Here is a 14,477-nt window from a genome sequence, read left to right as displayed (position 1 = left end):
AACAGCAGACGAGGTTCCCGGGGGAGTGGCATGCATGAGGCACCCCATACAGCACCAGAGCCAAGCCTGGTGGACAACACGCTGGCCCCAGAGAAAACCCACCCCGCCTGCCAGGAGAGAGATAGGGAGCAGAGCAGGCTCGGAACAACGCCATTAGTGGACGACGAGGGCCCCATGACAAGCCCTCCTGATGCACCAGAGCCCCTGTCCATCATCCGACAATGGCTCAGGAGTGACGGCTGCCTAAGCTCCATCCTGCTGGCCTCCGATGTCAGGGTGTGATGTTCCTCTGGGTTGGCAAGACCACACCATCACACTTCTGTCCCCAGCCCCACCGTAGCTGGCCTCAAGGCAACCAGAGCAGTACTCGCCACTCACGTGTCACCCAGGACCACACCCCAAGCTTGGCTGCCAGCAGCACCAGGCCCAAGGAAGGAGCCACAGCTGTGGGGGAGTGGCGGGGGAAGGGGACAGGGACATAGAGTATTTTGCTGAATGTTTTAAGATCCAATGCTGTATAATGGAACGAGTGTCACAGGATCCTCCCGCAGGCTTCAAATTACTCAACCCCGCTCCAGGACTGTGCTCCCATCCCCAGAGCGAGGATGACCTGCTCCTGCTGCTCAAAGGGTCAGGACTGTTCATGATTTAAAAGGGAAAGAACAAAAAGACAATCACAGGCCTGCAGCGGTCAGACCTCACGCAGGGCAAAGGGGATGGCAGATGGCACAGCTGCCCAGGAAATCAGCCTGGGGCTCCTCCAAGGTTCCACGTGGAGCCACCGCCTGACCTGGCAATTCCGCTGCTGGGCGTGCACCCCAGGGGATGGAAAACAGGTGTCCAAACAAAATCGAGCGCAGGAAGCGCATGGCAGCAGCATTGACGGTGGCCTGGAACAGCAGCCCACATACTCACCCCACGGGTGGCTCAATGGATTAACACAACGTGGTGGCTCTGCCCCACTCAGTTGCTTGCTATTTTTTTTTTTTTTTTTTTTTTTTTTTTTGAAACAGGGTCTCACTCTGTTGGCTAGGCTGGAGTGCAGGACTGCAATCACTGCTCACTGCAGCCTCCACATCCCAGACTCAAGCAATCCTCCCACCTCAGCCTCCCAAAGCACTGGGACCAGAACTGTGTGCCACCACACCCAGCCACCAGTCAGCTTTCTAGGCAGTCCTGGAACTTCCGGCGGGTCACAGCCCTGGGCCTCCCTGTTGGCTTCTTAACTTCTGATAAAGTCGAAGCAGCTCGCTGCGCCGGGCGCGGTGGCTCAAGCCTGTAATCCCAGCACTTTGGGAGGCCGAGGCGGGTGGATCACGAGGTCGAGAGATCGAGACCATCCTGGTCAACATGGTGAAACCCCGTCTCTACCAAAAATACAAAAAATTAGCTGGGCATGATGGTGTGTGCCTGTAATCCCAGCTACTCAGGAGGCTGAGGCAGGAGAATTGCCTGAGCCCAGGAGGCGGAGGTTGCGGTGAGCCGAGATCGCGCCATTGCACTCCAGCCTGGGTAACAAGGGCGAAACTCCGTCTAAAAAAAAAATAAAAATAAAAAAATAAAAAAAATAAAAGTCCAAGCAGCTCCTCTCAGACCAAACCTCACACCGACATCTTTTAAAAACACTACCAGAAGGCACCAGAAAACAAGTCAAGCAACAGCTCTGGGAAATGTCTGGGTTTTTTTGTTTCGTTATTTTCTATTTTTGTTTTTTGAGACGGAGTCTCGCTTGGTCACCAGGCTGGAGTGCAGCAGCACAATCTGGGCTCACTGCAACCTCCGCCTCCCCGGTTCAAGAGATTCCCCTGCCTCAGCATCCTGAGTAGCTGGGATTACAGGTGTACGCCACCACGCCCAGCTAATTTATGTATTTTTAGTAGAGACTGGGTTTCACTACGTTAGCCAGGATGGTCCCAATCTCCTGATCCACCCACCTCGGTCTCCCAAAGTGCTGGGATTATAGGAGTGAGCCACTTCGCCTGGCATGTTGTTTTTTGAGACGAAGTCTTTTTTTTTTTTTTTTTTTGAGACGGAGTTTTGCTCTTGTTACCCAGGCTGGAGTGCAATGGCGCGGTCTCGGCTCACCGCAACCTCCGCCTCCTGGGTTCAGGCAATTCTCCTGCTTCAGCCTCCTGAGTAGCTGGGATTACAGACACGCGCCACCATGCCCAGCTAATTTTTTTGTATTTTTAGTAGAGTCGGGGTTTCACCATGTTGACCAGGATGGTCTTGATCTCTTGACCTTGTGATCCACCTGCCTCGGCCTCCCAAAGTGCTGGGATTACAGGCGTGAGCCACCACGCCCGGCCCGAGACGAAGTCTTGCTCTGTTGTCAGGCTGGAGTGCAGTGGCATGATCTCAGCTCACTGCAACCTCCGCCTCCTGGGTTCAAGCAATTCTTCTGCCTCAGCCTCCAGACTAGCTGGGATTACAGGCGCCCATCACCATACCAGGCTGATTTTTCTCTTTTTAGTAAAGACAAGGTTTCACCATGTTGGCAATGATGGTCCCAATCTCTTAACCTCATGATCCACCCGCCTCGGCCTCCCAAAGTGCAGGGATTACATTCGTGCCACGGTACCCAGCCACGTCTGTTTTTTTTGTGGCTCTTCTCAAAGGGAGCTCGGTCACTGTACCCAGCACGGGCAGCCCAGAGCAACACCGCTGAAGCTCAAAGAAATAAACACTCACCAGGTGTGGGGGCTCCTGGGTGCAGTCCCAGCACTGTGGGAGGTCAAGGTGGGAGGATCGCTTGAGCCAAGGAGTTTGAGACCAGCCTGGGCAACACAGCGAGACCCAGTCTCTACAAAAAATACAAAAATTAGGCTGGGCGCGGTGGCTCAAGCTTGTAATCCCAGCACTTTGGGAGGCCGAGGCGGGTGGATCACAAGGTCGAGAGATCGAGACCATCCTGGTCAACATGGTGAAACCTCGTCTCTACTCAAAATACAAAAAAAAAAATTAGCTGCCCATGGTGGCGCGTGCCTGTAATCCCAGCTACTCAGGAGGCTGAGACAGGAGAATTGCCTGAACCCAGGAGGCGGAGGTTGCGGTGAGCCGAGATCGCGCCATTGCACTCCAGCCTGGGTAACAAGAGCGAAACACCGTCTCAAAAAAAAAAAAAAAATACAAAAATTAGCCAGGTGTGGTGGTACATGCCTGTAGTCCCAGCTATTCAGGAGGCTGAGGTGGGAGGAGCCCTTCAGCCCAGGAGGTCGCTGTACTCCAGCTTGGATGACGGAGACGACCCTGTCTCAAACAGACAGGGCGCAGTTGCTCACGCCTGTAATCCCAATACTTTGGGAGGCCAAGGCAGGTAGATCATGAGGCCAGGAGTTCAAGACCAGCATGGCCAACATGCTGAAAACCCATCTCTACTAAAAATACAAAAAATTAGCCAGGTGTAGTGGCAGGTGCCTGTAATGCCAGCTACTTGTGAGGCTGAGGCAAAGAACTGCTTAAACGCAGGAGGCGAAGAAGGTTGCACTGAGCAGAGTTCATGCCACTGTACTCCAGCCTGGCCGACAGAACAAGACTCTATCTCAAAAAAGGAGAAAAAGAGAAAGAAAGACCAAAAGACAGACAGACAGACAGACAGACAGACACACACACACACACACACATACACACACACACACACACGAAAGACAGAACGGAAGGAAGGGAGGGAGGGAAAGAAAGATAGACTGGGCACAACGGTGACTCACGCCTGTAATCCCAGCACTTTCAGAGGCTGAGGTGGGTGAATCACAAGGTCAGGAGTTTGAGACCAGCCTGACAGTGAAACCCCTCCCTACTAAAACTACAAAAGTTAGCCGGGCACAGTGGTGCTAACCTTTAACTCTATACTCAGGAGGCTGAGGTAGGAGCAATTGCTTGAACCCAGGAGGCGAAGGGTGCAGAACCGAGATGGTGCCACTTCACACCAGCCTGGGCAACAGAGCAACAGAGCTAGACTCTGTCTCGATAAATGAATAGGCGGGGCGTAGTGGCTCACACCTGTCATCCCAGCAACCTCGGGAGGCCGACGCAGGCAGATCTTGGGGTCAAGAGAATGAGACCATCTTGGCCAACATGGTGAAACCCTGTCTCTACTAAAAATACAAAATTGAGCTGGGCATGGTGGCACACGCCTGTAGTCCCAGCTACTCGGGAGGCTGAGGCAGGAGAATTGCCTGAACCCAGGAGGTAGAGGTTGCGGTGAGCTGAGATCGTGCTCAGTCTCAAAAAATTAATTAAAATAAATAAACTTTTATTTCCACAGAGCGTGGCTAATTGAAGTGAATATTTATTCTCCTTTCACAAGAAGAAAGAAAAAAAAAACTTTTTTCGGGGACAGAGTCTCACTCTGTCACCCAGGCTGGAGAACAATGGCGTGATCTCAACTCACTGCAACCTTCGCCTCCCAGGTTCAAGCGATTCTCCTGCTTCGGCCTCCCGAGTAGCTGGGATTGCAGATGTACCACACCCATCTAATTCTTGTATTTTTAGTACAGACGGGATTTTCCCATGTTGGGCAGACTGGTCTCGAACTGCTGACCTCAGGTGATCTGCCTGCCTCGGCCTCCCAAAGTGCTGGGATTACAGGTGCGAGCCACCACACCCACCCTGAAGAAAGAAAAATTTATTAGTCAGGATATGGATACATGATTTACAGAAGATTATAAACATAGATTTAAATTATTTTAAGGTATAATGTGACTATACATCATTGACACTTTCTACAAAAATAAACAGGAATGAGAGCAGCAACATGGTAAAATTTCTCAAACACCTCAGCTAGTGCCACACAAAATTCACACTTCACTACAGAGCAAATGAAATACGAAAGCACTGATGCTTGTTTCAACAGAACATCTATTTAATTCTTCTGGAACATAATTTAGAACACAGGATGCGTATTTCCTTTATACACTAACTCCTCAGGGCTACAGTAAGACAGGCCATGTAAACCCAGGATACACAGGAGGACTCTCTGGGGTACTTTTTCTCCTTTTGTTTCGTTTTCTTTTCTTTCATCAAAGACAGAGTTTTCCTCTGTTGCACAGGCTAACTGCAGCCTCAACCTCCCAGGGCAAGAGATCCTCCTGCCTCAGCCTTCCAAGTAGCTGGGACTACAGGCACACACCACCATGCCTGCCTAATTTTTGTATGTTTTTTGTAAAGACGGGATATTTTTGAGACTGTCTCAAAAAAATAAAAAATAAAAAGTCAGCCGGGCGTGGTGGCACACCGGGTAGTCCCAGCTACTTGGAAGACTGAGGTAAGAGGATTGCTCAGGCCCAGATAGCCCAGATTGCAGTGAGCAGTGATCGCACCACTGCACTCCAGCCTGGGCAACACAGCAAGACTCTGCCTAAAAATAATTAAAAATGAAATAAGTGAAAGTGTTGCCTAGGCTGGGTGGAGAGGCTCACACCTATAATCTCAGCACTTTGGGAGGCCAAGGTGGGGGATCATGAAGTCAGGAATTCACAACCAGCCCAGCCAACATGGTGAAACCTCATGTCAACAAAAATACAGAAATCAGCCAGGTGCGGTGGCAGGTGCCTATAATCCCAGCCACTGGGGAGGCTGAGGCAGGAGAATCACTTGAACCCAGGAGAGGGAGACTGCAGTGAGCCAAGATCCTGGGACTGCACTCCAGCCTGGGTGACACAGCAAGACTCCGTTTCAAGAATTTAAAAAGTGGCCGGGCGCGGTGGCTCACGCCTATAATCCCAGCACTTTGGGAGGCCGAGGCAGGTGGATCACGAGGTCAAGAGATCGAGACCATCTTGGTCAACATGGTGAAACCCCGTCTCTACTAAAAATACAAAAATTAGCTGGGCGTGGTGGTGCATGTCTGTAGTCCCAGCTACTTGGGAGACTGAGACAGGAGAATTACTTGAACCCAGGAGGCGGAGGTTGCAGTGAGCCGAGATCGTGCCATTGCACTCCAGTCTGGGTAACAATGCAAAACCCCGTCTCAAAAAAAAAAAAGAATTTAAAAAGTGCTGCCTCTAAGCCAGCACAGCTCACAGCTTTGAGCTGGACCCTGTTTCTGTGGTCCAGCGCTGATGAAAAGCTTTTACGGCACCTGCTTCTGGTCTTTGCGCTTAGAGCCCTTCTGCTAGGTAGCAAGGCCGGCAGAGCCGACTGTGTGCACGACATCCTGGTGACGGATCTGAATTATCGTTCCCATGGCATTCGAGTGTGTCAGAATGGAAGAATTCAAGTCCTGACAGTCAGCGGGGCAGGGAAGAAGGTGTGCCAGCAAAGTGCTCCAACCTGCCAGGGTAACAGTAACCATCCATGATCACCATCACTTCCAATTCAGAAAGAAAAGCCACTGAGCCCCAGAAACAGGACAGTCCACGCCAACAGGAAAAGAGCTCCCCCCGGGAGCACGCTGCTGCTTTTCCACAGGACTTTGCCCTGGTTTATCCTCTGCACCCAGGAGCAGAGCAGACACAGACACCCTGAGGCAGCATCCAGCCGAGGCCCCCACACCGAGACCTACCTCCACTCCCACTTCTGAGGCCAGGCGACACACTGACAACAAACACACAGAGCAGAGGCCAGAAACAGCCCCGTCTAGGACTAGACCCAGCCCCCATCTCCGAGCTCAGTCCTGCAACTGGAGGCCCCTCGGCTCTGCCTGGATAATGTCTGTGGGGTGGCACGGTCACCATTAAAACCCTCTGACTCAAGGCCGGGCAGAGTAGCTCACGCCTGTAATTCCAACACTTTGGGAGGCAGAGTGGGGAGGATCACCTGAGGTCACGAGTTCGAGACCAGCCTGGCCAATGTGCTGAAACCCTGTCTCTACTAAAAATACAAAACTTAGCCAAGTGTGGTGGCAGGCACCTGTAATCCCAGCTACTCGAGAGGCTGAGGATGGGGAATCTCTTGAACCTGGGAGGCAGAAGCTGCAGTGAGCAAAGATCGTGTCACTGCACTCCAGCCTGGGTGACGGAGGGAGACTGTCTCAAAAAACAAAAAGAGCCAGGTGCGGTGGCTCCAGCCTGTAATCCCAGCACTTTGGGAGGCCGAGGCCTGTGGATCACGAGGTCAAGAGATCGAGACCATCCTGCTCAACATGGTGAAACCCCGTCTCTACTCAAAATACAAAAAATTAGCTGGGCATGGTGGCGCGTGCCTGTAATTCCAGCTACTCAGGAGGCTGAGGCAGGAGAGTTGCCTGAACCCAGGAGGCAGAGGTTGCGGTGAGCCGAGATCGCACCATTGCACTCCAGCCTGGGTAACAAGAGCGAAACTCCATCTCCAAGAAAAAAACCAACCAAACAAACAAACAAAAACCCTTCCACCTCAAATCCACAGAGACAGCAGGTCAGTGGTTGCCAGGGCATGAGGTTTCTTTGTTCCAAAACTACACCATGCTGAATCCCTGTACATTTGTAAATACACTGAAATCTACTGAATTTCATGCCTAGAACAGGCAGATTTTTTTTTTTTTTTTTTTTTTTTGAGACGGAGTTTCGCTCTTGTTGCCCAGGCTGGAGTGCAATGGCGCGATCTCGGCTCACCGCAACCTCCGCCTCCTGGGTTCAGGCAATTCTCCTGCCTCAGCCTCCTGAGTAGCTGGGATTACAGGCACGCGCCACCATGCCCAGCTAATTTTTTGTACTTTTAGTAGAGACGGGGTTTCACCATGTTGACCAGGATGGTCTCGATCTCTTGACCTCGTGATCCACCCGCCTCGGCCTCCCAAAGTGCTGGGATTACAGGCTTGAGCCACCGCGCCCAGCCGAACAGGCAGATTTTATGGCACGTAAATTACATCTCAATACAACTGTTCAAAGAAGGGAACCACCTTGGCTGAGCACATCACAGGACGGGGCCAGGAAGGACATGAGGCTCCACCTAGACCACAGCTCCCTGAGGGCGGGAGGCCAGGCCAGAGCAGAGGAGGGTCCTCAGGCCCCGGACACAGATTAGCAAGGGCATCACGGACCACGCAGCACAGAGCGGCCACAGAGCAGATGCCCTTCTGCCTGTCTCACTGCCACGTGGTCAAGTCGGCCACCAGAGATTCAGGAGCTCCCAGGGCCGTGTTTCCCAGCAGATGACTCTGCCCCTCCAAGTGAAATCCAGGCATTGGGTGGGTGGAGGCCATGGACACTGCTCAGCACCCTGCAGTGACCCACACACCCCCACCCCAAGAACAATCCAGCCCCAACGTCCACAGTGTCAAGGAGGGGCCAGAGCACACCCAGGTCTAGAGCCGCCACCCCTGCCCTCTGGTCTTTCCGGCTCTCCAAGACGAGATGCAAGTGAGCATCACCCAGAAGCCAGTTACAAGGGCAGAGCTCAGCCCACACACACATGCCCCTCCAGGGCCCACATGCCTTGGCCTTGAAGCCACTTCCTCCCACACGTACCAAGCCTTCTGCCCAGAGGCTGCCTGTTGAGGCCCAAGCCCTGGAGAGAGAGGTTCAGAAGAATGCAAATGGTCATCTGCCCATCAACGAGTGAACCACACACACAAGCACGGCAGCCGACACTACAGCAGCACCCCCTGCACACCCCAGCCCTGCCGACCGGCTGCGGGAGGCAAGGCTTCTTCAGCTTTCATACTTGCTGCTGGGAGCGGGAGTGGGGAGCGGCTCTGCAGGCAGCAGGCACTGTCCCGGGGGCTGAGCAGACCTCACGTCTCCACGGCTTAAGACCATTCACAGGCTGGGCACAGTGGTTCACGCCTGTAATCCCAGCACTTTGGGAGGTTGAGGTGGGCGGATCACAAGGTCAAGAGATCGAGACCATCGTGACCAACATCGTGAAACCCCGTCACTACTAAAAAAATACAAAAATTTGCTGGGTATGGTGATGCGCGCCTGTAGTCCCAGCTACTCGGGAGGCTGAGGCAGAATTGCTTGAAACTGGGAGTAGAGGTTGCAGTCAGCTGAGATTGTGCCACTCACTGCACTCCAGCTTGGTGCCTGGTGACAGAACAAGACTGTCTCAAAAAAAAAAAAAAAAAAAAAAAAAAAAAAGACCATTCATAAAACAACCCCACATGGAACCACATGTCCACCGACCAGAGACCATGTAGGGAAGCTGTGTGTAAACAGCACAGTCACCCAGGGCAAGGACCAAGGACAGCTCCCCACCATGCTGGGCAGCAAAGCACACACACCTCAGGCAATCACACCTATGGTTCAGGGACACAAACTTAAGTGATAAAACTACAAGCAAGGCCAGGCCAGTGGCTCACTCCTGTAATCACAGCCCTTTGGGAGGACAAGGCAGGCACATCACAAGGTCAGGACTTTGAGACCATCCTGACCAACATGGTGAAACCCATCTCTACTAAAAATACAAAAACTACGGTGGCTCAAGCCTGTAATCCCAGCACTTTGGGAGGCCGAGGCGGGTGGATCACGAGGTCAAGAGATCGAGACCATCCTGGTCAACATGGTGGAACCCCGTCTCTACTAAAAATACTAAAAAATTAGCTGGGCATGGTGGCGCGTGCCTGTAATCCCAGCTACTCAGGAGGCTGAGGCAGGAGAATTGCCTGAACCCAGGAGGCGGAGGTTGCGATGAGCCGAGATCGCGCCATTGCAGTCCAGCCTGGGTAACAAGAGCGAAACTCCGTCTCAAAAAAAAAAAAAAAAGAAAAAAAAAGAAAAGAAAAAATAATAAAAAAAGAAGAAGGGGAGAAAACTTTCCCGAAACTATGAAAAGGACTTGTGAGAAGGAAACATGAAAAGCGGTTTGGCTTTGTCCCAGTTCCATTGAGCCTCAGAAGCTGAGGACACCCCCAGGTGGATTTCCACCCACCTGCCAACATCATCCTTGCTGATTCTTAAGAATGCAGGCAACTCAAGTAGATCAACACACGTGCCGAGCAGACCACGATTTCTCACGCTTTCTGTACTCATCTTAATGGGTTCTGCATGGTAACCCAGTAAGCTCACACAGGCACGCAAGTATCACACCCAGAAATCAAAGTTTCAGGACAGGACAATTACTGCATGTACCCGCACTCTGCTATTTTCTAGTTTCTTTCCCTTTTTCTGACCTAGCATAACCCATTAAATTGAACTTACAACCCACAAAGAGGTCACAGCCTGAGGACTGGAAAAGTGAACCAGACAACCTCTTAGAGCACCCTGGCGCTTCCAGAAAACCGTGTTTCACTGCAGCATCCTCAGCATCATTCAGCAAGGAGGAAGGCGACCGTCATCTCCACTTACACAGGAGGACACAGAGCAGGGGCTCTCCGTGGACTACCTCATGAAGGTAGCCCGAGCCCCTGGACGCCGATCTCTCAGACTTCGTCATTCCACACAATCGCGCTGCCTTCCACAAGGCTCTCAGAGTCACTGTTAAGCCTTGTTTCCATGATGCCACACTCAGGTGAAAATCTATTACGAAATGGAAACTGTTTTTGGAAACTATACTGCTACAGAAAAAAATACACTGTCAACAGTCCTCATTCCGGCGCAGTGGGCAGGAGGGAAGAACATATAACACTCGGTCTACAGGCAGCTGCTTTTTTTTTTTTTTTTTTTTTGAGACAGAGTTTCGCTCTTGTTACCCAGGCTGAAGTGCAATGGCGCGATCTCGGCTCACCACAACCTCCGCCTCCTGGGTTCAGGCAATTCTCCTGCCTCAGCCTCCTGAGTAGCTGGGATTACAGGCACGCGCCACCATGCCGAGCTAATTTTTTAGATTTTTAGTAGAGACGGGGTTTCACCGTGTTGACCAGGATGGTCCCGATCTCTCGACCTCGTGATCCACCCGCCTCGGCCTCCCAAAGTGCTGGGATTACAGGCTTGAGCCACCGCGCCCGGCGGCAGCTGCTTTTTTAAAGCGAGTGGAGGGGCTGGGGGGGGCCACCAGAACTGCCCCTGAACAGTCATTTGCTGCTCTCCAATCAGGAGACTCCCGCCGCTGCAGGGAACATCCAGAATCAGATGTGAACACCTGAGTCACGACCCTGGGGGCCATAGCCATGGTCTTCCAGTGAGAAAAGCAGGGTCCCTGTGTCCTCCCTGAAATCGCCAACTGGCCGACGGTGGGCCCTTGAGGAAGACTGGGACTTTAAGGACAGCTCTGGGCCGTTATACAAATGTTTCCTGGCCAGTCGTGGTGGTTCACACCGGTAATCCCAGCATTTGGGAGGCCGAGGCGGGCAGATCACCTGGGATCAGGAGTTCGGGACCAGTCTGACCAGCATGGTGAAACCCTGCCTCTATTAAAAATACAAAATTAGCCAGGCATGGTGGCGCATGCCTGTAATCCCAGCTACTCAGGAGGCTGAGGCAGGAATCCCTTGAATCTTGGAAGAGAGGCTGCGGTGAGCCGAGATCACGTCACTGACTCTAGCCTGGGCAACAAGAGCAAAACTCTGTCTCAGAAAAAGAAAAAAAAGGGCCAGGCGCAGTGGCTCACACCCATAATTCCAGCACTTTGGGAGGCCAAGGTGGGCAGAGGATCACAAGGTCAGGAGATTGAGCCCATCCTGGCTAACATGGTGAAACGCCATCGCTACTAAAAATACAGAAAATTAACCTAAAATGCAATAAAAAAAAAAAAAGAGAGAGAACGAGCAAAAAAAAAAAGAAAGAAAAAGAAAATTAGGCTGGGCGCAGTGGCTCATGCCTGTAATCCCAGCACTTTGGGAGGCCGAGGCGGGCGGATCACAAGGTCAAGAGATCGAAACCATCCTGGCCAACATGGTGAAACCCCGGGTCTACTAAAAATACAAAAAAATTAGCCGAGGGTGGTGACGCACACCTGTAGTCCCCGCTGCTTGGGAGGCTGAGGCAGGAGAATTGCTTGAACCCAGGAGGCGGAGGTTGCGGTGAGCTGAGGTCGTGCACCAGCCTGGCACCTGGTGACAGAAAGAGACTGTCTCAAAAAAAAAAAAAAAAAGAAAATTAACCAGGTGTTTTGGTGAGCGCCTGTAGTCCCAGCAATTGGGAGGCTGAGGCAAGAGAATCACTTGAACCTGGCAAGGGCAGGATGCGGTGAGCCGAGATGGTGCCACCGCACTCCCGCCTGGACAACAGTGGGAGACTCCGTCTCAAAAAAAGAGTTTCCAACACTAATACTCCCTGGAATGGGCCCATACTTGGGGGGAAAGCGCTATCTACCAACTCCCACCAATTCCAAAGGAAGAAACCCAGGCTCAGAAACTACACAGGGAAGACAGGCACACCTCCCTGAAAACCACGCCCCTGGCTAAAGGTGTGGTGATCCACTGGGCAGACTCCCTGGCGTGTCCTCAGGATCCCAGAACACTGCTCAGTGGCATGCGCTGAAAGGGGCAGGGACCGGCGCTGGGAGATCCTGTCCATGCAGAAAAGGTCCTCTCGGGAAGCAAGTCACATTTCCAATCTGGTGAACGATACTCAGCACAGTAAAAACCAGGCCCATCAGCAATGCTTTCAAGATTCCATTTGCGGCGGGGGGGGGGGGGGGGGGGGGGGGGGGGGGGGGGGGCACACGGAGTGGGGAGTGCTGCCTCAAAGCCAGCACAGGGAGACAGCTTTGAGCTGGACTTCGTCTCTGTTGGCTGAGCATCACAAAGAATCTGAACATTATCGAGTTAGTTACACATTGTAACCAAAACAGTTAGGGAGTGCTTCTGAGATGCTGACAATCAAGGAGGCCGAAGAGAAGGGAATGGGGGTGGAGAAGAACTCAGATCTCATTAAGGTGGCGCGGGCGAAGCCACACCACTTGTGGAAAAGTGTAAAGGTGTAAGCATACGGCAAGAGCTCAGGTTCCCAGGGAGAGGGGCATGGGCTGAGGGACTTGGTGCCTGCAAGCAAATCTCTTAATGGTCCTGCCCTCCTGGCACCTGGTACCCCCCACAGCCTCTGGTAGTGGGACTGGTGCTGTATCAGACGGCTGCTCTCCTTCAGAGCCGCCTCACTGTCCAAGGAGGGAAGGAGGCAGGCAGTCGCTTAACTGGGAGACGTTCTAAGGCTTCCACTGCCCAAGGGCTGCTCGGGCCCCTCGTCAATGAAGCCAGGCGCCTGGTAGCCACTATGCCCATTCTTCTTCAATCTAGGTCACAGATTGGGGGAAGGGAGGGGCGGGAAGGAAACGATGCCCGTAGTTGTAATTTTACTTCTGGAAAAGGATTTCCTCGTCCTGGCTTTCGGGTTCCTACTCGAAGTCAGCTTCCCCATTCCAGACTCCCCCAGGCTGCTATCTCACTGGGGCTTAGGATGGAGAGTCCCTCCTCCCTCCCAGCAACAGCCCTGCCTTCCTGGAAACAGGGGCACAGTAGGCAAGGCCCCAACACCACCGCCACCCCCCACCCCGGCCGGCTCCCAGCCAGGCCCCAGGGAGAGACCTCGACGCATATTTACACCACCCAGGAGGAAGGAGTTTCTCCAGGGCCGGCCCAGGACCCCCGGCCTCGGTCTCCCAGGGACGGTCTGGGGGCGGGGCCCGGGACCCTGCATTTTTAATCGGTGATTCGGAAACACGCTCGGGTTGGGAGAATCTCTGCCCAGGGACCTCACAAGTCTCCTGGGAGGGGGTCCCTCGAGCCGAGGGGGAGGAGGGCCCGCATCTCCCTCTAAGCGAGAGAAATGAGGGTCCAGGGGAAGGACACCCATCGGCGGGGCCCAAAGCGTTACATTTACGGCAGCGCTTCCCCTCGGGGATCCGCCGAGACGCGGACCCGAGAGGCGCGGCCCTCGGGGATAAATTGAGGCTGGGGGACCGACGAGGTGGGCGGCACCCCAGGCCCGGGGCAGGCAGGGCCGGAGCCCAGAGCGGGACCTCGAACTAAGAGCCCGGGCGGACCGCAGACCGAGCAGGCCCAGTGACCAGGGCCGGGCCCGGGGCCGGGGCGGTGACGGGGCCGGGCCGCCCCTTGGCGCGCCGGGCTCACCTCGTCCTCCTTGTGGTTGCGGATGCCGCGGACCAAGTCCTGCAGGTTCTTGTCGAACATGCGGTCGATACTGCCCTTCACCATCTTGAGGGCCATCGCGGCGGCCCACGGGCTTGTGCCCCGAGAGGCCCGCGGTTGCGCGCCGTGAGAGGGCCCGGGGCCCGCGGCTGCCGCCCGCGGAGCGCTGCGCAGCCGGCCGCTGCGGCGGGGCAGGCTCCCAGGCCAGGGCGGCGGCGGGGTCCGAGGACCGCGGCAGAGGCGGCGACCCGCTCAGCAGGTGCCGTGATCCCGCTCCGGGCCACTTGCAAATGGTGGACAAGATGGCGGCAGGTCAGCTGACTGCAAGCGCCCGGTCCCCGCCGAGTCGGCCCCGGAAGCCCCGCCTCCCAGGAAGCCCCGCCCCGCCCCTCCAAGGCGGGGGAGACGCTGCGTTTCCCTGACGACGACGGATGGCCCAATGGAAATGTGGCAACACCGTCTCCGGCGAGCGCCCCGCCTTTTCCGGCCCGCAGATCTGCGCTCTCATTGGTCAGTGGCCTCCGAAACTCCACCTTCTTCCTCGTTGTCACTTATAGCCAAGCCCCTTAAAGCCCGGTGCTGACCCTCCTATCAG

General features: G+C 54.0%; 1 protein-coding gene across 1 annotated transcript in view; it reads right to left on the bottom strand.

Annotated features, from left to right (window-relative positions):
* Positions 1 to 14,202, bottom strand: part of AP3D1 (adaptor related protein complex 3 subunit delta 1) — a 48,382-nt gene extending 34,180 nt beyond the window's left edge. The window contains exon 1 of the mRNA XM_003928600.4: positions 13,865 to 14,202. Coding sequence (XP_003928649.1) covers positions 13,865 to 13,960 — 96 coding nt within the window. The 5' untranslated portion in view covers positions 13,961 to 14,202. The remainder of the gene's footprint in view (positions 1 to 13,864) is intronic.
* Between the last annotated feature and the right edge of the window lie 275 nt (positions 14,203 to 14,477).

This window comes from Saimiri boliviensis, chromosome 14, assembly GCF_048565385.1.
Source record: "Saimiri boliviensis isolate mSaiBol1 chromosome 14, mSaiBol1.pri, whole genome shotgun sequence".
Lineage (NCBI taxonomy): Eukaryota > Metazoa > Chordata > Mammalia > Primates > Cebidae > Saimiri > Saimiri boliviensis.
This window is presented reverse-complemented; position numbering and strand designations above follow the sequence as displayed.